Source organism: Propithecus coquereli, unplaced genomic scaffold (assembly GCF_000956105.1).
Source record: "Propithecus coquereli isolate 6110/MARCELLA unplaced genomic scaffold, Pcoq_1.0 Scaffold290, whole genome shotgun sequence".
Classification (NCBI taxonomy): domain Eukaryota; kingdom Metazoa; phylum Chordata; class Mammalia; order Primates; family Indriidae; genus Propithecus; species Propithecus coquereli.
In genome coordinates this window covers 602,683-625,682 of record NW_012148508.1, presented here as the reverse complement: position 1 = coordinate 625,682, position 23,000 = coordinate 602,683, and the positions used below count along the sequence as shown (strand labels likewise).

Here is a 23,000-nt window from a genome sequence, read left to right as displayed (position 1 = left end):
CAGGAAGCCAACTCCCTGACATTTTGCAGCAGCTCCTGTTATCAGTCTGCACAAAAGGAAAAAGACAAACAAACCAATCTTTACCCTTTAAAAACACCAAGCCACTTTTCCTCAGCTGCCAGCATTTCCCACTACCTTCTCTTAGTGTCTTGCCATTTTCTCTTTTTTTCCCTCTTTCTCTCTCTCTTTGTTTCTCTCTCTCTTTCTTTCTTTCTTTTTTGGGAAAGTATATAGACTTCTTACTTTTTTATATCTTAAACTTTGTGTGAGAAATCTTTCTGCACTCATGCCATGAGCTCCTTGTGAGTCCACACTTTAACACTATATATGAAATAGTTATCAAAATAGACCATATATCCTGGGCCAAAGAGAAAGTCTCCACAAATTTAGAAGTATTCAAAGTTGATCATGGTAAAATTGCACTACAAATCAGTAATAGAATGGTACCAAAATGAAAAAAGAAGAAAGAAAATCCCTCATGGGAGAGAACCAGACTGGAGGTTTGTGCCTACCACTTGGTAGCTGGAATGGTAAGCATCAGAAAACATCCAGGCTACTTACAAGCAGTAATAAATTTATTCATTGCTTTATCCCACAACATACATAACAGAGTTTTGTTTCAAAATCTATATTACCAATATTACCACCTGCCAAAACTACTAAGTAAAGTTTAAAATTTCTTTGAAATTTTTTGTCCTTAGAAAAATCCCACTAAAGTTTTGTAGCCATGTGTGGTAAATGCATTTCAGTGGGTCCTTTTCATCCGTCCCTAGACAGTTCATGTGGGCCCTCTATACGAAATAACCCAGATCCAAGAGTACAAATGAGAAAGGGAGAGAGAGAGAGAGAAACAATGAAGCAGAATTTGAATTAGGAAATCAGTATGCTCACCTTAACTAGAAAAAGCGTGGAAGCAATGACATCTCCTTCATTGGATTCCTTCCTTGTTCACTGGCTGCTCCTTTCTTCTCAGTTGCCATTGCTGATTTTCGTTTACTACTCCCCAACCTTTAAATATTGAAGAGCAGCAGAATTGAGACTTTGAACATCTTTCCCTTATTTCTATTCCATTTCATGGTGATCTCATCCATTCTAATGGCTCTAAATATCACACACACACTGATTATTCCCAAATTTATACTCCCCAGATCTCTCCACTGAACTCCACACCAGCATGTCCATCTGCCTATTCCACGTCTCCATCTAAATGTCCAACAGGGATCTCCAACTTAATCTTTTCAAAATGGAGCTGCAGATACCATGTCCCCACAAAAAACATTCTTCCAACAGTCTTCCCCCATCTCATTTTGTGAGAGCTCTTTTCTTCTAATTGGTAAAGCCAAAATCTTGGTGTCATCTTTCATTGCTCTGTGTCCCTCACACCACACCCCAACTCCATCAGAAAATCCTATAGGCTTCATCTTAAAACTGTATCCAAAATACAGACTTCTGCCAGGTATGGTGACTCACACCTGTAACCTTAGCACTTTGGGAGGCTGAGCAAGGCGGGAGGATTGCTTGAGGTTAGGAGTTTGAGACTAGCCCGAATAAGAGCAAGATCCCATCTCTACAAACAATAAAAAAAATTAGCCAAGCATGGTGGCGCACGCCTTTAATCCCAGCTACTCGGGAGGCTGAGGCAGGAGGATTGCTTGAGCCCAGAAGTTTGAGGTTGCAGTGAGCTATGATGATGCCACCACATTCTACCTGGGGTAACAGAGTGAAAATCTGTCTCAAAAATAAATAAATAAAATAAAACCCTGTCTCAAAAAAAAGGGGGGGAGTCCAAACTAATCCAAACTTCTGCTTCTGGGAAGGGGATAAGACATATTTTTCCTAATTTCTCCCGATAAGCATAACTAACCCCCTGGACATTATATATATCAAATATAAAAGTGATAAAAACACTGAAAGATGGAGAGAAAAAAAAAAAGACTAGCTAAGGACCTTGGGACTCAAGGAACATCATGGTGTGATTTCCCAGGGTTTCTATTCGTCATATATATTCCAGACTTCGAGCTGAAGTTCAGTAACCTGGAAATAGCAACGGGCATAGACCAAAAAACTCCAACAAAAGCCTGTGCTCTGCACACTGTCAGTAGAAACCATGTGGGAGCCTGGACTTCCAGCCTTACCAGATAGTAATGAGGCACCCATGCCACTCTCCAATGGAATGATGTCAGAGAAAGCCTAGTAGAGAGTCAGGATTTCACCACAGCTGAGAGGTAATGAGGTCACCCACCCCATCGTGTCAGTGGAGGCAACATGGAGAACAGTAGGCTCTCCTACTCTTCCAATCCAGGAGGTATCAGTAGAGGCCTAGTGGGAGTTTGAACTCCCATTCCCCTACGAGTAACAAGGGTAACAAGTAACACTCCCCCGAAAGGAGTCGGTGGAGGCCCAGTGTTACTGTACCCTCTCAGGGCAGTAACAAGGGGGACCTGCTCCCCTACCGTTCAATTGGCAGAGCTGAGTCAGGAGGCCAGCTAAAACAGAAGGTCTCAATAAGACCCAGAGTCCAGTAAGAAAATAGTCAAATGTCTGTTTCAAAACTCATTCATCATCTCATCAAGACCCAGGAAGATGTCAAACTGAAGGGAAAAAAAAAGACAGTAGATGCTGACACTGAAATGACAGAGAAGTCAGAATTATCTGGCAAAGATTTTAAAGTGGCTACCATAAAATTGTTTCAGTAAACAAATATGAACACACTTGAAACAAATAAAAAAAGTCTCAGCAAACAAATTCAGTCTTATCTAAGATATAGAAGATATAAGTAAGAACCAAATGGAAATTTAGAGCTTAAAAATATAGATAAAAAATATAAAATAAAAATAAAAAAATAAAATATAATAACCAAATCCAGTAACTCAATGAATGAGTTTAACAGCAGAATCAAAAGGGAAAAGTGGGGAAACCCAGGGAACTGGAGATAGAATGACAAAAATTATCTAGTCTACTGGTATGGTGGTTCATACCTGTAATCCTAGCACTTTCAGAGGCTGAGAATAGAGAATCACTTGAGGTCAGGAGTTTGAGACCAGCCTGAGCAACATAGCAAGACCCTGATTCCACAAAAAATAGAAAAAATTAGCCAGACATGATGGTGCATGCTTGTAATCCTAGCTACTCAGGAGGCCGAGTCAGGAGGATTGCTTAAGCTCAGGAATTTGAGGTTGCAGTGAGCTATGATGACACCACTACACTCCAGCCTGGGCAACAGAGCAAGACCCTGTCTCAAAAAACAAACAAACAAACAAACAAAACCTCTAAAATCTACGCACAAGAAGACATTAAAAACAGAATATTCATAGCAGGATCATTATTCAATATTCATTCAATACTAGACTATATAGCAGTTAAAATTAACATACCAGAATAACATATCAACAAGGATAATTATATAATGATAAAATGATCAATCACCAAGAACACATAGCAATTCTAAATGTGTATGCCCCAGCAACATATTAGAACTTACGTGAATAAAAAATTCATGGAACTGAAAGGACAAATAGGCAAATCCACAATTATAGTTGAAGATGTCAACTCCCCTCTTCTAACAATTGATAGAACAACTACAGAGAAAATTGGTAAGAATCTAAGGAACTCAATACCATCAACCAACAGGATCACTTCAACATTTGTAGAACACTCCAACTACAAAGTACACATTCTTTTCAAGTGCCCATGGAACATATAGATCATATTCTGAACCATAAATAAACCTCAGTAAGTTTAAACTTCAACAAATTAAATTATTTCTGAAATGAAATCATTTAGAGTATGAAATCATTCAGAGTATCTCCAACCACAATAGATTTAAATAAGAAATCAAAACATAACAGAAAAATTTCCAAATACTTGGAAACTAAGCACACTTCTAATAATTCATGGGTAAAAGAGGAAGTCTTGAGGGAAATTAAAACACACATACACACACATTGAACTGGATGAATATGAAAATATAAAATATAAAAATTTGTGAGATGTAGCTAAATCAGTGCTGAGAGGGAAGTTTATAACTAAATGCCTACATGAGAAAAGAGGAAATGTCTCAAATCAATGGTCTAAGCTCCCTCTTCAAAATTTTAGATAAATAAGAAGAAAATAAACCTAAAGCATACAGAAGAAAGGAAATAGTAGACTGAAGCAGAAACTGGATATTTTTAGTCACCCAAAGATGTCACAACCATTAAGTTGTATTTCTGTCCCCTAAAAGGCAGTTTGATATTGTCAGTATTAATTGCACTGTGAATATTTATTTACTAGATAAAATAAATTAAGTCTGGGTGTGGTGATTCATGCCTGTAATCCCAGCATTCTAGGAGGCTGAGGCAGAAGGATCACTTGAGGCCAAGAGTTTCAAACCAGCCTGAGCAACATAGCCAGACTCCGTCTCCATAGAAAATAAATTTTTAAAAAATTAGCCAAATGTGGTGGCATGCACCTATCATCTCAGCCACTTGAGAGGCTGAGATGGGAGGCTCACTTTAGCTAGGAATTGGAGGTTATAGTGAGCTATGATTGTGCCACTGCACTCTGGCCTGGGTGATAGAGGGAGACCTCATCGCTTAAAAAAATAAAATAGAATAAATGTACCCTGTATCCCCAACAATATGTTTTTCTTCTCTCTGTCATGGGAACTCAACTTTTTAGTATACTTCTCTATTTGCTGGAAATATTTCAAATTTAGTTACAGACGATAGGAGAGAGTCTGGTGAGGACCTTCCAAACCAAGCTGTGGGACCTGCCCATGCGTGAGTACTGCATGAGGACAGGAAGCAGAGGATAGCCTGTCACACCTGACTGAACAAACAGAAAAATAAACAGTCTGACTAGTTCTGCTTTTGCGGCATAATAATTCTTCCCGCTAGAAAAACAGCCCAGTGAATGTCAGGCTACGACCATTGCATGCCTTAAACCCAGCCAAAATTGGAGCTACTTTCCCTCACTTGGCTAAGACTTACTTAAACCCCTTTCAATGCATTAAAATGAGAGTCAAGACACCAAAGATGACCCCCCCCAATTTTTATATGTCACTTTATTACCATTCAGTATTCAGATGAGCCAAAAAAAATTTTTTTAAATGTCGATTTATTCCTATTCAGTTGTTGCCCGCTTTCAAACCTCTATGGAAGGCAAGATTTTTTTGAATATGGCAGTCTTGGGTGTGAGCTGAGCAGTGGATGACATTGCTGCTCAGGGTTCCCAGCCAAACTCTGTAGGACCAACTTATCATTTGTTCTTGCCTTGGTGTGAAGGAACTGGGTAGAGAGTAATTTGACTCTTCTATTTCCTATCCCTCCAAGAAGTAATGACATACAATTGCGAAGATGGAAGGGAGTGGATCCTCTCTAGTACCATTAGAAACAAAGGAAGCAAGGAAGTTTTGTTTTGTTTTGTTTTGTTTTATTGTGGAGACAGGGTTTCACTATGTTGCCCAGGCTGGTCTTGAACTCCTGGCCTCAAGAGATCCTCCTGCCTTGGCCCCCCCAAAGCAGTAGGATTACAGTTGTAAGCCACTGTGCCTGACCTTTTTTTTTTTTTTTGAGATAGAATCTCTTTCTCTCTCCCAGACTGGAGTGTAGTAGGCAATCATAGCTCACTGTAGCCTCAAACAAAGAAGCATTTTTAAACGAAAAAGTTTTCAACAAGACATTGTGTAAGGGTTGTATATTCTCATCTCTTCTGTGTAGATTATTTTCTGGGAAAGGTGCACAAAGATCTTTTTCTTTTTTAAGCTAAAGAATAAGAGTAATAATTTATTATCTTCATCTGTTTCCTATAGAAGGATATATTGTTATGTGATGGTTATGGTATATCCCAAAACATCAGATTAGCAGCTCCTTCTTTAGGGAGTCACAGGTAACAGGGTCTAGAGAGAAATAGGCAGTCTATTCTCCAACATTACTCATTCATAAGGAAACTTCCTACTCTATGGAAATAGGGGAAAGGGCAATAACTGTCCCATGTGTTCCTTCCCAAGAGAATATGTGGTACCATCATAACTAATGAGCTAGGTCAAAGACACAAAAATTAGATATGAGCAAAGTCAGAAGAAATAACACATAAATAGGGTAAAACTAAAGTTCCAGATTAAATCAGTACACTTTTTAGAAGTCCACACACATTCATTTGGTCAAAGAAAATCATTTGGCTTAAGACATTTAACATTTTGATTAATATTTAATGGAAGTGGAAAAAGATGCCTTTGGGAGATGGTTTTAAAAGCAAAACAAAAGATACCTTTGAAAACAGCTAATAGCAACAGTCATTTCTGAATTCCAGTCACTTCACCATGTTGTCGATCATAAGAAAAGAACATATGTAGAATATCTTAAATATCTTTAAAGCAAGGTATTATACAGGTAATACCATCATTTACAGTTTAAGCATAGGACATATTTTGCCTAGACTTGACATCCATCAGTTAGGATGTTTTGGGATACATACATCCAAAAACAAACAAGTAAAAAAAAAATCCCCTCCATTTAAATTATTTTAAACAAGAAAGTAATGTACTCAATAACATAACTGATTATCTAGAGAAGGATGTACTCCAAATGAAGCAACATAAAGACTCCAGTTCCATATCTTTATGATTCTCTTGAATCTGTCTCCTGCCACTTTTGGAATTGTCCAGAGACTGGCTACCACTATAATAGTGGCTGCCAGTAGCAAATGATACAATATACTTCTTTTTCTGTTATTCCAAGAAAAACTGTAGGAAAAAAAGTCTTTCTCTTTTGGTCTGATTGGGATCAATTTAAGTCATATGCCTCCTTCTGTGTACACATGTGGAATGAGATTACAGGAGGTTGTGCTTTGAAGAGCAAAGTGATTTGCTCAATGTTCTGAAAGTAGCAATAGAAAGGGTAAAGCGAGAGCCAATAAAAAGAAAATAATATTCATTTATACATAAGACTCAGCATGTGGGTATTTTCTATATGTTTACTAAAATAATAATAATTTTCAAAATGACATTTGACTTTTCATCCCAGTATTTTGATTTATGACTTACCAACTAATATTAAGACAAAGTGATCCTGCATTGAAAAAACTTGAGATTGTAAGAGTGACTTTTATTTTGTATAATATCATGTAATTAATACCTCATATTAGTGTAATTCAATAATAAACACTAGACTCTGAAATAATATTCTACCGGATTATTGAAAGCATGTTTAATTTATTGCCACCAGGAGTTCAGTTTCTGCTGTGAAGTCTTCCTACTGCTTAAAAATATATACAAAACCATGAGTGAAAGAGTTGTCTTCAACATTTTCTTCAATATAAATAAATAGTGTTTTTAGAAAATCCTTTTAAAGCTATAATCCAACATAATTTCCAATCTTTAAGCTCCTTCATGTAACAGCAATAATATTTGCTTACCTAGAGTAATTTTATAAGGATTCATTAATCTTCTAAAAATGCTTTGACAAGTTAAAATGAAAAAGCCATATAGCAGTGGTCCCCAACCTGTTTGGCACCAGGGACCGGTTTTATGGAAGACAAGTTTTTCACCGACTGGGGCAGGGGAGGGAAGAGGGATGGTTTGGGGATGATTCAAGCACATTACATTAATTGTGCACTTTATTTCTATTATTATTACATTGTAATATATAATTAAATAATTATATAACTCATCATAATGCAGAATCACTGGGAGCCCTGACCTTGTTTTCCTGCAACTAGACTGTTCCATCCGGGGGTGATGGGAAACAGTGACACCCCAAGTGTGTTGCTTATGTCCAGTCTACTCTGTAATTTTGTTTCGGTTGCTGTCACTGCAGAAAATCCTGCTTCACAAAGATAGGATGTTGGAAATGGAAGCAGGCTTTTCAGTGCTTTTGTGGTAATCTCAGGATATTCCTTCTTGACTTTAATTCAGAATGTATGGAGATTTGAAATTGTCTCAAACATACTTTTAAGGCCACCATCATTTGCAATCTCAAGCAGTTGATCTTCTTCTAGTATGGACAAAGTCAATTCACCTGGCTTATTCACAAATGGGTCGCAGAGCCATTCCTTCCCAGTTTGGAAGTCTTTTGTGATTGGGAAGTAATGCTTAAACTCCTTTGAAAGCTGACATAGGTAATCATGCACCAGCCAGGATAAAGAAGGCCCTGGCTCAGTCTCTTTCAAAATCTCTGCTAATGTTTATTTGAAACCTATCAAAAATCCCAAGGTTCACTAGTCGCCCCCATAATTCCAGTTTGGCTCTGAATGTAGCCACTTTATATGCTGACTTGTACACAGTTGTCATTCTCCCCTGCAATGACAGATTGAGTTTGTTGAGCAGGTTGAATATGTCACACAAATAAGCAGGTTTTGTGACCCATTCTGTGTCACTGAAATGTGCTGCCAGTGGTGGCTGTTTTTCTAAAAGAAAACTCTGGAGCAGTTCTCGTAACTCAAAAACTCTAGCTAGTGATCTACCTCTAGAAAACCATCTCCCTTCTGTGTACAAGAGAAGAGGTGTGTGCTCTCATCAATCTATCGCCTCACAGAGCCATGCAAACAGACATGAGTTTAAGGCATGTACTTTAATGTGGTTGATAATTTTAATCACATCCTGCAAAACACCGTTTACTTCAGGTGCCATTTTTCATCTAGCCAGCATTTCTCTATGGATGACACAGTGCATAGACCCACCTTCAGAAGCGACCTCCTTGACTCAAGTAGTGAAACCAAAAAGCTGTCCAGTCATGGCAGCCATTTTGTCCATGCATATACCAACACAAAATGACCAATTAAGTTTTCCTGATATGTAATCCTTCAAAGACTTGGATAGTTCTGAAGCTGTAGTGTTGGTTACCAACAAAAGCGCACATAACATATCCTCATGCACATCCTTCTGAAAAATACATCACACAAAAACAAGCATTATTGCCTTGTCAACATTGATAGATTCATCAACCCGGATTGTGTACCGTGGTGACTCATTAATCCTAATCATCGTGCCTCAACATCCTCTGCTATTTCATCAATTCATCTAGGTATGGTGCTAGCTGAAAGAGGAACACGTGCCACCTTTTGAACTTCAGCCTTCCCTAAATGTTCATGGCAAATGTCCTTAGCAGCACACAGGATCAGCTCTTCACCAATAGTAAAAGGCTTCTTAGCTTTAGCAATGCCGTTAGCCACTAAGAACGATGCTCTCAGTGCAGAGACATTTGATGAAGTGGTGGCCTTCAATAATTGCTTCTGTTCTTTGTGTTCACATTTTTTTCTTTTGAAAAACTCCAAAGGCTTGTCTTTTAAAGCAGGGTGCTTGGTCTTCACGTGGTGAAGCAATTTTGAAGGTTTCATGGCTTCGTTGGATAGCTGGTCACCATATGTTATATAAAGTGGGCTTGGAGAATGTGAATCACCTGTTGCAATGAACCCGTAATTTAAGTAGGACTCTTGGTATTCTCTTTTAAATGCAGTTTTCATTTTGTTGGCAGTCTTAGAGTCTTCTGCTGTCTCATCACTTGGTCTTTTCCCCTTTTCAAAGAAGCTCTCCAGTGACATTTATTTTTTACTCATTTTTGCTAGGGTTAGTTTGTGGGCTTACTAAAACTATAACTGAGACAAGTGTGCCATGTGGGAAAGAGATGCAGAGGGAAGTGGTGAATAAAATAATGGGTGGGCCACACATGGACTAAAGTAAGTGTTGTATTCTGACTTAAAGCCTGTCACCAAATGAAGCTTTACAATTGAATTAAGATGCTCACTTGCCACTATAAATCCTGCCACCAGATGTAGCTTAATTGTCACCTTCCACTCACTGATGGGGTTTTGATATGAGTCTGCAAGCAACTGATTTATTATGGTCTCTGTGTAGTCAAACCTCTCTGCTAATGATAATCTGTATTTGCAGCTGCTCCCCAGCACTAGCATCACCGCCTCAGCTCCACCTCGGATCATTAAGCATTAGAGTTTCATGAGGAGCGTGCAACGTAGATCCCTCACATGAGCAGTTTACAGTACAGGTTGCACTTATATGAGAATCTAATGCCACTGCTGATCTGACAGAAGGCAGAGCTCAGGGGGTGATGCAAGCAATGGGGAGTGGCTGTAAATACAGATGAAGCTTCACTTGCTCTCCTGCCGCTCACCTCCTGCTGTGCAGCTGGTTCCTAACAGGCCATGGACTGGTCTGCAGCCCAGGGGTTGGGGACTGCAGCCATATAGTATGAATTTCTCTATCAGTTTCAGTTATGATTTAATTAAAGTTCAAATGGCAGTTTGTTTTGCATCAAAGTAAAACATTTTTCCCCTTTCTTTTCTTTTCTTTCTTTCTTTCTTTCCTTTTTTTTTTTTTTGAGACAGAATCTCTCTGTTACCTGGGCTAGAGTGCTGTGGCTTCAGCCTAGCTCACAGCAACCTCAAACTCTTGGGCTCAAGTGATCCTCCTGCCTCAGCCTCCCAAGTAGCTGGGACTACAGGTCTGCACAACTGTGCCTGGCTAATTTTTTCTGTTTTTAGTTACCAGGATAATTTCTTTCTATTTTTAGTAGAGACAGGGTCCATGCTTGCTGAGGGTGGTCTTAAACTACTGACCTCAACCAAAATCCTCCTGCCTCAGCATCCCAGAGTGCTAGGATTACAGGCATGAACCGCCATGCCCTGCCCATTTTTCCACTCTCTGCAACTTCATAACTTTTTGTTCTTTTCTACTAGTTTTTGTTGTCACCATTTAATTAATAGTACTGATCATTTTATAGCAAAATGCCAATGGAGAGCACTGTTCAAATCTGTTATAGTGAAATATTAAATTCCTTTCAATTTACTTAACATGGCAGTATTTGTTCTCTGTAAACATGATTTCATCCAAATAAACTATTACAGCAAGCAAACTTGCTAGTCTAATTTTATAGTCATATGAAAACAGTCATCTGATAACTAATGATGGGCACTTCCTCGTTATTGTCTGGTTTAGAAATATCCTTCACAAACAGAAATTACTCAAAAAATTTTTCTAAGACATAGTCTCTCCTTTGTTATTTGACCTGAAGGAAGAGTTCACTGGTACTAGCAGGGCCAAGACACAGAAATCCTACTTTCTTTCTTTCTTTAATTGACAACTGGATGACACTAACTTTTCCTTCATGTTCCTTACCTAAGAAGCTGGGGTCGAGGTTCTTCATATTTAACTTTTTTCAACAGGAGATATATCCCACTGACAAATTTAAATCAAGTTGTTTATATTTTCAAAATAAACTAATGTCAAGATAGCTTCTCCAGTATGTAAAAAAGATTTTGTTTATTTTACTTTGAAAACATTTTACCTTTTAGAGAAGACTTATAAATGAGGATTTTGTACTTGTTCAAAGGAAGGGCAATTGTATTGGCTAACACCAACCAACATCAAAGTTTCATCACACACATCTCTCCATATAAAATTCTGTAATTCTGGTGTGTAGTTTTAACTTACTTTATCAGCATTTGGTTTGGCTGGATATAAAAGAAATTTAAAATAAAATTTTTTAAAAACCAAGGTAGAAGTTTATTTTTCTTCTCATGTTAAACGAGTCCGGAGGTAGGAAGTTCAGGTTTGGAAAAGCAGTTTCACAGTTGCAAATGATTCCGGCTCCTTCTCTTACCTGCTTTGCCAGTATTAGCTCATAGCTTCCATCCTCAAAGTTACCTCATGGTCTAAAATAGGCTACTGGAGTTCCATTCATCACATCTAAATTCTAGGAAGGAGGAAGGAAAGATGTGGAAAAAAAAAAGTTCCCATTGCCAAGCTAAGTTGACTTCCTTTAAGCAGGCTTCCCAGAAGTCCATGCCACCCTTGCCCTTACATATCTCTAGCTGGAACTTGATCCTATAGTTATACTTATCTGCACACAAGGCTGGGGAATGGATTCACTTATCTACTACTATAAAGAAGAGAGGGGCTATTGGGTAGAAATTCATACTGTGTCATATCTATTATATTCGGTGATTTCATGGAAATGTCATGCAGCTATTAAAAGAAATGAATGAGAACACTGCCAATTGACTTTGGGTAGATGTGGGTGGGGATTTCTATAGGATTGTTAGGTGAGAAAAGCAAAATGTATTGAAGTCATAAAATATAATTCCATTTTTGCATAACAGAGTATCTCTACATATGAATGTATATATGTATGCATATGTTATGTAAGTATGTGAATATGGAAACATTGAAGAGGCACACAAAATAGATTGTTAATGTGTTACATGGGTAAGGGGAGAAGGAATCTTTGTGTTGTTCCACTTGTTATTAGCAGCATGTGTTGTTTTTACAATTTGGAAAAGATAAAAATTATTTTTAAAAATGTGACAGTCTCCAGATCTAACCTTCATAATGTATTCTGACATATATGAAATTTTGCAGTATAAGTCAGTCTATGATGGATCCATTTCTAGGGGATCTAAGCAAAGAACTTAATAGGACATCAATACAAAGCAGTTTACCTAAGTTGCTTTTAAATATTTAGTTAGCTAAATTATTTATTTAGAGAGTACGTTAGCTAGGTAATTTAGGAAGAACATTGTATTCTTTTTGAGCTAATGAATGTTAACAAATGTTTATAAATATTTTAATATGAATATAAGGCAGAATAATATTACAATAGATGCTGAAATGTCTAACATTGATGAAATTAGACAAAATTATACTAACATTGATGAAATTAAACAAAATAACCTTTATGAATTATATTTAATGTTTACCTATTTAATTCCATTTAGGCCATGAATTTTTCATGAGAAAAGTCCTATTTGGAATTAGTCACACCTTTCAAGAATAAATCATTCTCATGTCAACTTGGCTTCATCAAAATTTCATGAGGAAAAACTTCAAAATCATGTACAAAAACATAACATTATAAAATTATATTTGATCCAGGCATAATAAAATGAAGAGTATAAAAAAATAAAGAAAAATAAATGAATCCCCTACCTACGGAAGCTGAATGTGAATGTCTATGTAGCATGGAAAATGTCCAGTGTAGTGAGACCTGAGAAAAAAGCTAACAGCTAGCAATGGTGTTATTATTAAATAATTATTGTATTATTGCTCCTCTACTATAAGGTAAAAAAAAAAAGACAGAAAGCCTTTCAATGGCTATTAAAGTTCTTAATAATGAAATTATAATAATTTTCAAAATAAAATTTGAGATTTAAACTTATATCTAATAGTTCATCCAATGATGGCAAAATTTGGCTTCTGCCTTGGTTGTGGCCAAATATTGATTTTCTATGACTAGATCATTTGGCATCTGGACAAAAGTGTATTAAGTGGACTGCTTAATGAAAATATCATATTGGATAAACAGTGGTTTACTGTTTTTACTACAAAAGGTCCTTTAGAAATACTAATAAGCATAATAATGACCTGGGGAGACTGTTATAAATATCAGTTCCTCTCTGAATAGTACCCCTGTCCCTCAATACTTGTTCTGAATCATGAATGGGCATCTAAACAAGCACACTAAGAGCTTTATCTGCATGTATTAATACCAGGCCCATGTTTTGAGAAACACTGCTGTAATAGAAAACTGTGTTTTAAATTTAATAACCACCATTATAAGCTGTCTTCATGTTTTTATAATAAAGGTAGGTGTGTGCAAATTGGCACTGTCATATATACATAGAGCCTGAAAAAGTTGTCTCATAATTTAGTAAATTAAAAACAACAAAAAACTAGAATATGACTGAAATCCCTGGTGTTGCACAACAATTTTCTTAGTATTGAAAAGTAGCATGAGAATCTGGTAGATGAATTTGTGAGCCTATTTTAACAAATATTTTAACTATTTTGCAAGGCTGGAGTGGTCTCATTTCTCTGTCTGTGGTGGAAGTATAGTCCAGGTGGAGAGTTGACATACAGGGATAAAGAGAGGTTTCAAATTGAAAAGTAGTAACCAATTATACTGAAAGGTTATAAATCCAATCCTTCAATGACTTCTCATGGCTTCCAATTCTTAAATTTATTTTCAGCTAAATGAAAGCAGCCATCTAAGTGATGTACTGAGACTCAGGTCAGGGTTAACATTATAGAAGATTTTAGTTCCAATTTCATAAGCCTATATATTGAAATAAAACCCCAAATGCAAACAAAACATTTCAATCACATTGTAAATCATTTTTCTGTCTTGGTTCTTTCAATCTTTAGCCAAAACTAGATCTGGGCCAGATTCCAGGGTAGGACAAAAATGCAAAATTCCATACTCACCATTCCTTTGATTATTTTGCCTTGAATTGAAGTGGATACTTGGCAGTTAGCTGCTAGGGTGCTCGAAATTTTCTGCTTCACTCTCTTCATTAATCAAGTTGACCAAGTAATTTCTAAACCTTCAGTCAGCTTTGTACCTTTCTGTTACTAGCCTAGTAGTGTAGTCTTCCTATGTCAAAAACTATGGACAGAAGAGTCCTTAAAACTAATTTAGACTGGCAACCAGTTTTGTTATCAAAACCACAAGGGGGTTTGGTCTAGGTCCAGTTACACATTGTACAAAAATTCAATTATTGAGATGATGAGGGTTGTCAAGGAAGAAAAGAATTTTTTGAAGTTATTTATTTAAGCCATCTCCTCCCATAAGCAAAGGGATGGAAGATCAGTATACTGATAATCATTTGATACAAGAAGGTGCGCTTTAGGTCCCTGTACACTTTTTATGGTCCATGTGCAGAGTAATGGTCTAAACCAATGCTGTGGTCCCCAGTGCCTAGGTAGTGGTCCAGGTTCTCTTTATTCATTTTCATAGTCAGCTGGAAGCAGATTTACATGGAGGTTGTGGAACAGGGTTATGGTTACCATCTCCCTAGCGAGAGGGCTTGGACCTGATACGGAGATGGGGGTAGGTGAGGAACCCAGGTCTCTTGTTATCTCCATGGTGTGACTTCAAGAAGACATTCAGCATGCTCACTCCCACCCCTGAGATCCACGAAATAGGTGAGGGCCTTACACATGTGAGCCGAGTCCTCCCGGTGCGGGTGCCACTGGACAGAGGCTGCTCCAACTGTGGGTGGGACTGACCCAGCACCCCGATAAACTGTGGATACGGCCCAGGCACCATTTTCCACCTGGACCTGGAAGAAAGAAGTTTTTAATATGACAGACATCTTGCAGGGAGAACGGGAAAAGCTGCCTCAAATTCAAATCCGTCTCTCTCACTAAGGGATATCATAGGCTTTTAAAGGAGGGATCATATTCCTTGGGACAGGTCTTGGTTTATCTCACAAGGGGCTACATACATTGGCGGCAGGTTGTGGGGGATGATGGATCTTGGCATTAGGAAGTCTGCCCTGGGTCCTTCAGAATCTCAACTTCTTTGTCTTGTAGGAAATCCATCATTTCAGGCTGGGTGTGAAGGCTCAAGTCAATAATCCCAGCACTTTGGGAGGCCAAGGCAGAAGGATCATTTGAGGCAATCATTTCTGGGAAACAACTCAAAGGGTCAAGTAGATAAGGGATTATAAAAAACATATAGGGGTTCATGGAACCAGCTACAGTTTGACAGCAAAGAAACTGAACCCATCACCCCTGGGGAGTTACCCAAGGTCCTATGGCTTAGTGGGTTAGTGGCAGAACCAGAACTCAAGTTCAGGGACTCTGACTCTGGGAAAATGAAGCTCTCGAGAGGTCTTCCAACACATTCCAACACATGTGAGTGATTCAGGATGGTTTTAGGAGAGGAGGAGCTGCAAAATCGAGGGACCCTTTGCCCTGACATAGGTCCCTACTGGCATTAGTTCTCACAGGCGGCGTGTAGAAAGAACACGTGAACTTCAGGCAGGTGCACTGGATTCCAGGCACTAATGAACCACGTGCCCTTAGTGAACGTGCCTAACTTCTTTATGGGAAAGCAGCCAGTACAAACCTCTCAGTCTAGTTGTCCAATATATGTTGGCCCCTTTCCTTCCCTCACTTGGGAATTATAAACATTAAAGGGAATAACGTACAGTAAATCATTCAGGACAGTGCCTGGAACATATTAAGGCTCAATATTGTAACGGGTTATTATTACACTGCCAGGCTTTCATAAAGTTTGCTACGTGCCAGGTAACGTGCTAAACACCTCGTGAAGGCCCCCCCCCGGCCCGAGACTGCGCATGTGCGCCCCGGCGCGTAACAGCACACCCTAGCGGTTTTCCCACGTAGGCACAAGCTCTGGCCCGAGGGCCTACCCCATTAAGCGCGAGGACCGCGGTCCAAGCGCGCGCTCTTTTGCGCATGACGTAATCCAGGGGCAGGGCCGGGGAGATGGGGGCGTTTGCTTCCGGGGCAAGGGCTCATAGTTTCCTGGAGAAGCCGGCACTGCGGGTATCCGCGCTTGTGTGAGGCGTTTGCTGTAACTTCCTAGCCCGGTGGCTTCGGTTCCAGTAAACCAAGTATGAAGATCACGAGGCAAAAACACGCCAAGAAACATCTTGGCTTTTTCCGCAACAATTTCGGAGTTCGCGAGCCGTACCAGATCCTGCTGGACGGCACCTTCTGCCAGGCAGCGCTGCGAGGCCGCATCCAGCTGCGGGAGCAGTTGCCCCGCTACCTTATGGGGGAGACGCAGCTGTGCACCACCAGGTGGGCCCGGCGGGCAGGGAGGAGACGCAGGGGGTCTGGCGGGTGTGGTAGCAGCGAGGCCTTTGCTTAGAGGCCTCCATTGCGAGCCCACGAGGTGCAAAACGCCCCGCCCACGAGGAGTTGACAAGTTAATTGGAGGCGGTTAAGGTGGTCAGGTGAATACCTGCGATGTAGGCTCAATGTACAGTGTCCTGGAAATATCACTTGTCGTTAGCCTGGCGAATAAGAATATGTGTTGTAGTCATATAGACCTGGCTTCAAATCTTGTTCCCAGGCCTACCAGCTCTATGATTTCGAGCAAGTTATTTAACCTCTCTGAACCTCGGATTCCTCATTTGTAGAGATCATAACCGCTTATAAGGTTCCTGTAAGGTCAAATGAGTATAGTGAACTAGAGCATTTTTCGGTATCTAAAACCTACCCCACTTTCAGTGGTTGATGTTTGAATAGCTTTTCTTAGTTAAACCGAAAATTTTCAAGCTTCACAACTGCCCTACGAGTTAACTTCCTTGATTCCCAGAATAAGAGTCAGTACTCGAGATTAAGCAATTTGCCCTAGGTCGTTTGTTTATTCGACTGGCTTTATTAAGTACCAGCCATATGCCAAGCATTGCTCCAGCCACTGAGGATGCTTTGTTGACTAGCACAAACTGCCAGCCCTTATGGCCGGTAAGAGTGCATAAGTCAATCTCCAATCGATGTGTTTTCACTTAGGTTTAATGTTTCCCTACTTCATCAAAGTGTGAGAACACTTAGGGTGGAACCTTGTGGGGATGGGAAGGTGGGAGGAGAGAATTGTGGAAGGTTTCCTAGAGGAGATAACGTTTGAGCCCTTTCACATATGCTCGGTCGTTCTGAGGTGGAGGACTATTTTGAATGACAGAAGAGTGACATTCCCTGTTGTGGAGACCTCTTGAAAAACGGAATGGAGTTATGAAATGCCTGGGGAAAAGGTTATAGCACAGAATATATTTGGAAATGAAGCTAGGAAGAAGGTAAATTGAGGTTAGATCACGAAGAACTATTAAGAAATTTAGTAGATTTTTTTTCATTGTAGAATATTTACTTTAGAAAAACAGTAAAATAAAATAAAATGATTCATCATACTACTACTCATGAGTAACCTCTGTTAACGTGCTGTATCATCCATCCAGTGCTTTATACACAAACACACAATCACAACAACGGGATTTTACTGTGTGTAGTATGTTGATGGTCTGCTTTTCTGACATAACACTACTCCATGAACAGCTTTCCATATTCGTTTCTCAAGCAGTGCCTCAACTGGGTTACAGATACTCCTAAATTTTTGATCTGCTTAGCCTTTAAGGGCTGTCAGACAAGTCCTTTGATAGCCTGTGCCTCTGAATTGGTTGTTTCTGACTGCAAGCAGTAGAAATATTAACATTTTTAATACAGTGCTGTGATGTAAAAAAGGTTGAGAAGTACTGCATGAAATTATATTTTACAGCATTTTTTTCTCAAAAATTTATTTTAACTTCTGGAATTTTTAAAACAACACAAAAGTAGCATAATATAATGAAGCACCTATCACCAGCTTTTGCAATTATCAACATGGCCAATCTTGTTGAACCTCCCACCTCCTTACTGATAGGTTATTTTAGAGCATATTATTCTGTCAATTCTGGTGTGTATCCTGAGGAGATAAAGAACCCTTTTTTAAATCTGTAAACAGGATACATACATTGTATTTGATTTCTATGTTTCTTAAGTTTTTAAAAAATTTTAACAGTACCCCCATTTTATGATTTGCTATTTATATTTTTAAGAGATCAGGTCATTTGTTTTTCAGTAGAATTTATTTCTTGACCACTAATAGTTAGATCTAGAGGGTTTACTCATATTTAGGTTTGAAGATATTTAGAGTTAATTGAGGAAGTGAATTAGTAGAATGTTACCAGGCCTGGGTTTTGTTTTAGAAAAGATAACTGCAGCAATGTAGGGGGTAAATTGGAGAAGCAATAGAGCAAAGACAGGCAAACCTGTTTTGTGGTTGTCCAGTCAGGAAATAATGGGAGCCTAAACCTGGGAGAGGAAAGCAGGAACCCAGGGGTTCTACAAGGAGACGTTAGTGAGATAGATAGGACTAACAGCTGATGGGGTAGGGGTAAAGAAGAAAAGGTCAAATATGATTTCTGATTTCCATCTAGGGTGTCTGGAAAAATAATAATTTTAAAGAGTTAGCAAGTCTTTAAGGGAAAATTTGGAGGCAGGAAAGTAGTTTGATTTTAGACATGGTAAATTTGATGAGCTGATGGCAGGACATGCATAAGAAATATTCAGTAAGTAGTCAGCAGTACTCAAAATGGAGGTCAAAACTGATGGCTACAGAAAGCAAAATCTCTTTTCTTAAAAAAACAAAAACTCAAAACTAAAGAAATGATAGAAGAGATGAGGCAAGGAAGAATCTGGCAAACGCTGGCTAGGGTTGAAGAAATCTTTGACTCATTGGTTCTCATAGTTTGTTTTTTTTTAGTGCAAGGGAAGAAGTGCCTGAGGAGCTTATTAAAATACTAATATTTGCCTCCTCCACAAGAGGTACAGATTTTTGGATGAGAGAAGAGTTAGAAATTAATACAATTTAATATCATATGTCATTCTGATATGGGTAGTTTATACATGAGACTTTGAGAAACATTGGCTTATATTAATGTGAAAATACAGAGTGGAAAGAAGTTGTGATTGTTTTTAAACCACCTGATGATGTGAGAATTTTTACTTTTCTGAACTAAAAATATTTTGAAAGTGTACCCATTTGTACTTGAAGTAGATCCCTATTACACTGTGGTTGGGGCAAGGGATCTGTTGTCCAGCTGCCTGGATTCATGTCTCAGCTCTACCACTTACTAGTTTGAATTTTGGAATGATACTTAAAATCTCTCAGCATGGGGTGCTCTAAAGTAAGGATAATTTTAAGGTACATTCCTTAACTTCGTGGGGTTATTTTGAGATTAAGCAAGAATTTATGTAAAGAGAATTTCTATGCTTCCTGAAACATAGTAAGTTCTCATTAAATTTTAACTCTTATTCTCTCTACTTGGTGTATGCATTTTCTAATTGTTCTTTTAAAAGTGAAACAGCTACCATATGATAAATTCAGATTGTAATGGTGTAGTTTTACTTTTTAAAAAAAGTATTGTTTTTATACTTGCTTCATGTAAACAACTGAAATATAGCTGTTATAATTGTGGGCCACTAATAACATTTTTTTTTTCAGATGTGTGTTGAAAGAGTTAGAAACATTGGGGAAAGACTTATATGGGGCAAAACTGATTGCACAAAAATGCCAGGTTCGAAATTGTCCCCATTTCAAGAATCCAGTGAGTGGATCAGAATGTCTGCTTTCCATGGTTGAAGAAGGCAATCCTCACCATTATTTTGTGGCAACACAGGTGATACTGCTTTGAAAACAAGTCAGTTTTAACCATTTCTATTTATATTTCATCTGGAGCTGTTTATAATCAGAAAAAATTAGGGGGGAGTGATATTAAAATGTTTAGACTTTTAAAAATAGAAACTTTCAATTTTCAATGAATAAAAGCAATTGTCATTTGGAATTTGAGGAGAGAACCTTAAGCATATTGATTTTCTTTTTAGTTACTGAAGTTTCCTTTTTTAAAATGAGAAATTTTTGACATAGAGATGTGATGATTTGTTGTAGGGTTCTTGAAGGGAAGATAAGTAAACCAAAGATCTTACATTCTATATTTCTTAATATTTTTTCATGTCTCTGTATTTCATCCTATTTCTCAAAAAGTCATGGTTCATAATTGTTTAAGACTACCACCAGTATGGAATGTTTCAGGCTTTTTTAAGACTGGGAGACCGGAGAAGAGAGACTCAGGGTTGTTATAGATTAAGTTTGCATACGCACAGATTTGCTTAAATATACTTTCTGAGTTATGAAATTACACAGAGGCAGAGCTGAATCTAGAATCTGAATCAGCTAATTCCCACTTAATTCCAATTCCTTCAACTTCTTTGAGCATTTTTGACCCTTTCCAAAAATGTCTTAGGGGTAGTGACAAGGCAAAACATCTAACAGTTTACTTTTGCATTAGTTTGTAATTTGTGGCCCTAGAATATTCATAAATCCAGTTCACACTGTTGCTACTTACACTGTGCTCAGTTTTTATGTTTTTCTTCCTTTATTTACTATAAAATATACCCCCATTAGTGAGACATACTGATTGGAAAAATAAAACCTGTGACCTCTTTTATCTTTAATATAGCCCTTTTTAAGTTTTTAAAAACCTATTTAAGGCCAAGTGTGGTGGCTCATGCCTGTAATCGCAGCACTTTGGGAGGCAGAGGCAGGAGGATCACTTGAGGTCAGGAGTTTGAGACCAATCTGGGCAAGATAGCAAGACCTCATCTATACAAAAAATTAGCCAGGTGTGTTGGTGCATGCCTGTAGTCTCCTACTGTGGAGACTGAGGCAGGAGGATCGCTTGAGCCCAGGAGTTCAAGGCTGCAGTGAGCTGTGATCGTGCCACTGCACTGCAGCCTGGGCAATAGAGCAAGACCCTGTTGCAAAACAAAAACAACAACAAAAAACCTATTTAAGGCACCTTAGCTTAGTTGACATTTGAACTAAATAAATCTATTTTTCTTTTTAATAGGATCAGAATTTGTCTGTGAAAGTAAAGAAGCAGCCTGGAGTTCCTCTCATGTTTATTATTCAGAACACTATAGTCTTGGACAAACCTTCTCCCAAAACAATTGCCTTTGTTAAAGCAGTAGAGTCAGGTCAGCTCGTGTCAGTACATGAAAAACAAAGTATCAAGCAGCTCAAAGAGGAACAGGGTTTATTGAAAAACTCTGAACAAAGAAGAAGGAAAAAGCACAAGAAAATCAGTGGCCCCAATCCTCTTAGCTGTTTGAAGAAAAAGAAAAAGGCACAGGACACAAAATCAACTGCTTCTGAAAAGAAAAGAAAAAGAAAAAGAATCCGGAACAGATCTACCTCAAAAGTACTTTCTGAGAAGCAGAATGCGGAATGATAATGAATCCTTTGGCTACTTTTAAAGACATTCAAATGTGAAAAATGAATTTATTTTTGAAACTGTAGAAGTATTTATAATAAAAGACTAAACTTATTTTTGTAAATATTAACCCATAAGCCTTGCCTAAAATTATTTGTAAAATAAAAAGTGAATGGGTTTATGTGTGATAGTGTTCACTTTTCTTACTTAGTGGTTTGGGGAGGTTGTTTTTAAATGAAAAATTATTGTCTCCTTCTGTGTTCCCCCACTCCCACCCCCAAACATTATATGCAAATACAGTCATGAACTGAGTAACAATATTTTGTGATCCGTGAGGCGCAGCATATATGGTCATGGTCCCATAAGATTGTAATGCAATTTTTTTTTTTTTTTTTTGAGACAGAGTCTCACTCTGTTGCCTGGGTGAGCGCTGTGGTGTCAGCCTAGCTCACAGCATCCTCAAACTCCTGGGCTCAAGCAATCCTCCTGCCTCAGCCTCCCAAGAAGCTGGGACTACAGGCACACACCACCTTGCTAAGTTTTTCTATTTTTAGTAGAGAGAGGGTCTGGCTTTTGCCCAGGCTGGTCTCAAACTCCTGAGCTCAAGCAATCCTCCCTCCTCGGCCTCCCAGAGTGCTGGGATTATAGGTGCGAGCCACTGCGCCCAGCCTGTAATGCAAGATTTTTACAGTATGTTTTCTGTTTGAATACATTTAGATATACAAATACTGTTGTGTTAGAATTGCCTACAATATTCAGTACAGTAACATGCTATACAGGTTTGTAGCCTAGGAGCAGTAAGCCACATAGCCTAGGTGTGTAGTAAGCTGTACCATCTAGGTTTGTGAAAGTACACTCTCATCACCAAATGACAGAATTTGCCTAATGATACGTTTCTCAGGATGTATCCCCATCATGAAGTGATGCGTGTTTAGTTTAAAAAATAAAATACAGCTGTCCTTCAGTATAAGTAGGACCCCTCTCCCTCAAGGTTACCAAAATCTGCATACTGAAGTCCCACAACACCGTGGAACTCATGTATACAAAATGTCAGCCCTCTGTATACACAGGTTTTGCTTTCTGAGAATACTGTGTTTTCCATTTGAGTTTGGTTGAAAAAAAATTCACATGTAAGCAGATCTGTGCAGTTCAAACCCCTGTGGTTCAAGGGTCAAATATAGTTCTAAAAGACTTGGAACAAAAAGAGGCAGTCCCTCTTTTCACATGCACAGAGGAAAACAACTCTTTCAACTCTTCTAGTAGTTGTAGAATTTACCTTTACACTTCAAATTATGTGACTATACTGCTAAAAATTAGCCCATTACTTAATTGACTTCCTACCAAAAAGCAAAAATTTTGCTCACATACTCCTCCCCCATTTTTTGACATATACTTTATAGATCACAAATTCAGTATTTTCATTATTATGATAAGTTGATACTGATTGTTGA

General features: G+C 38.4%; 1 protein-coding gene across 1 annotated transcript; it reads left to right on the top strand.

The window, feature by feature from the left end:
* The first annotated feature begins 16,260 nt into the window (after window positions 1-16,260).
* Window positions 16,261-21,668, top strand: UTP23 (UTP23, small subunit (SSU) processome component, homolog (yeast)). Its single transcript, XM_012648619.1, has 3 exons — window positions 16,261-16,543; window positions 19,782-19,956; window positions 21,187-21,668. The coding sequence occupies exons 1-3, from the start codon at window positions 16,356-16,358 to the stop codon at window positions 21,565-21,567; spliced, it is 744 nt and encodes a 247-aa protein (XP_012504073.1). The 5' UTR covers window positions 16,261-16,355; the 3' UTR covers window positions 21,568-21,668.
* Window positions 21,669-23,000: the final 1,332 nt, after the last annotated feature.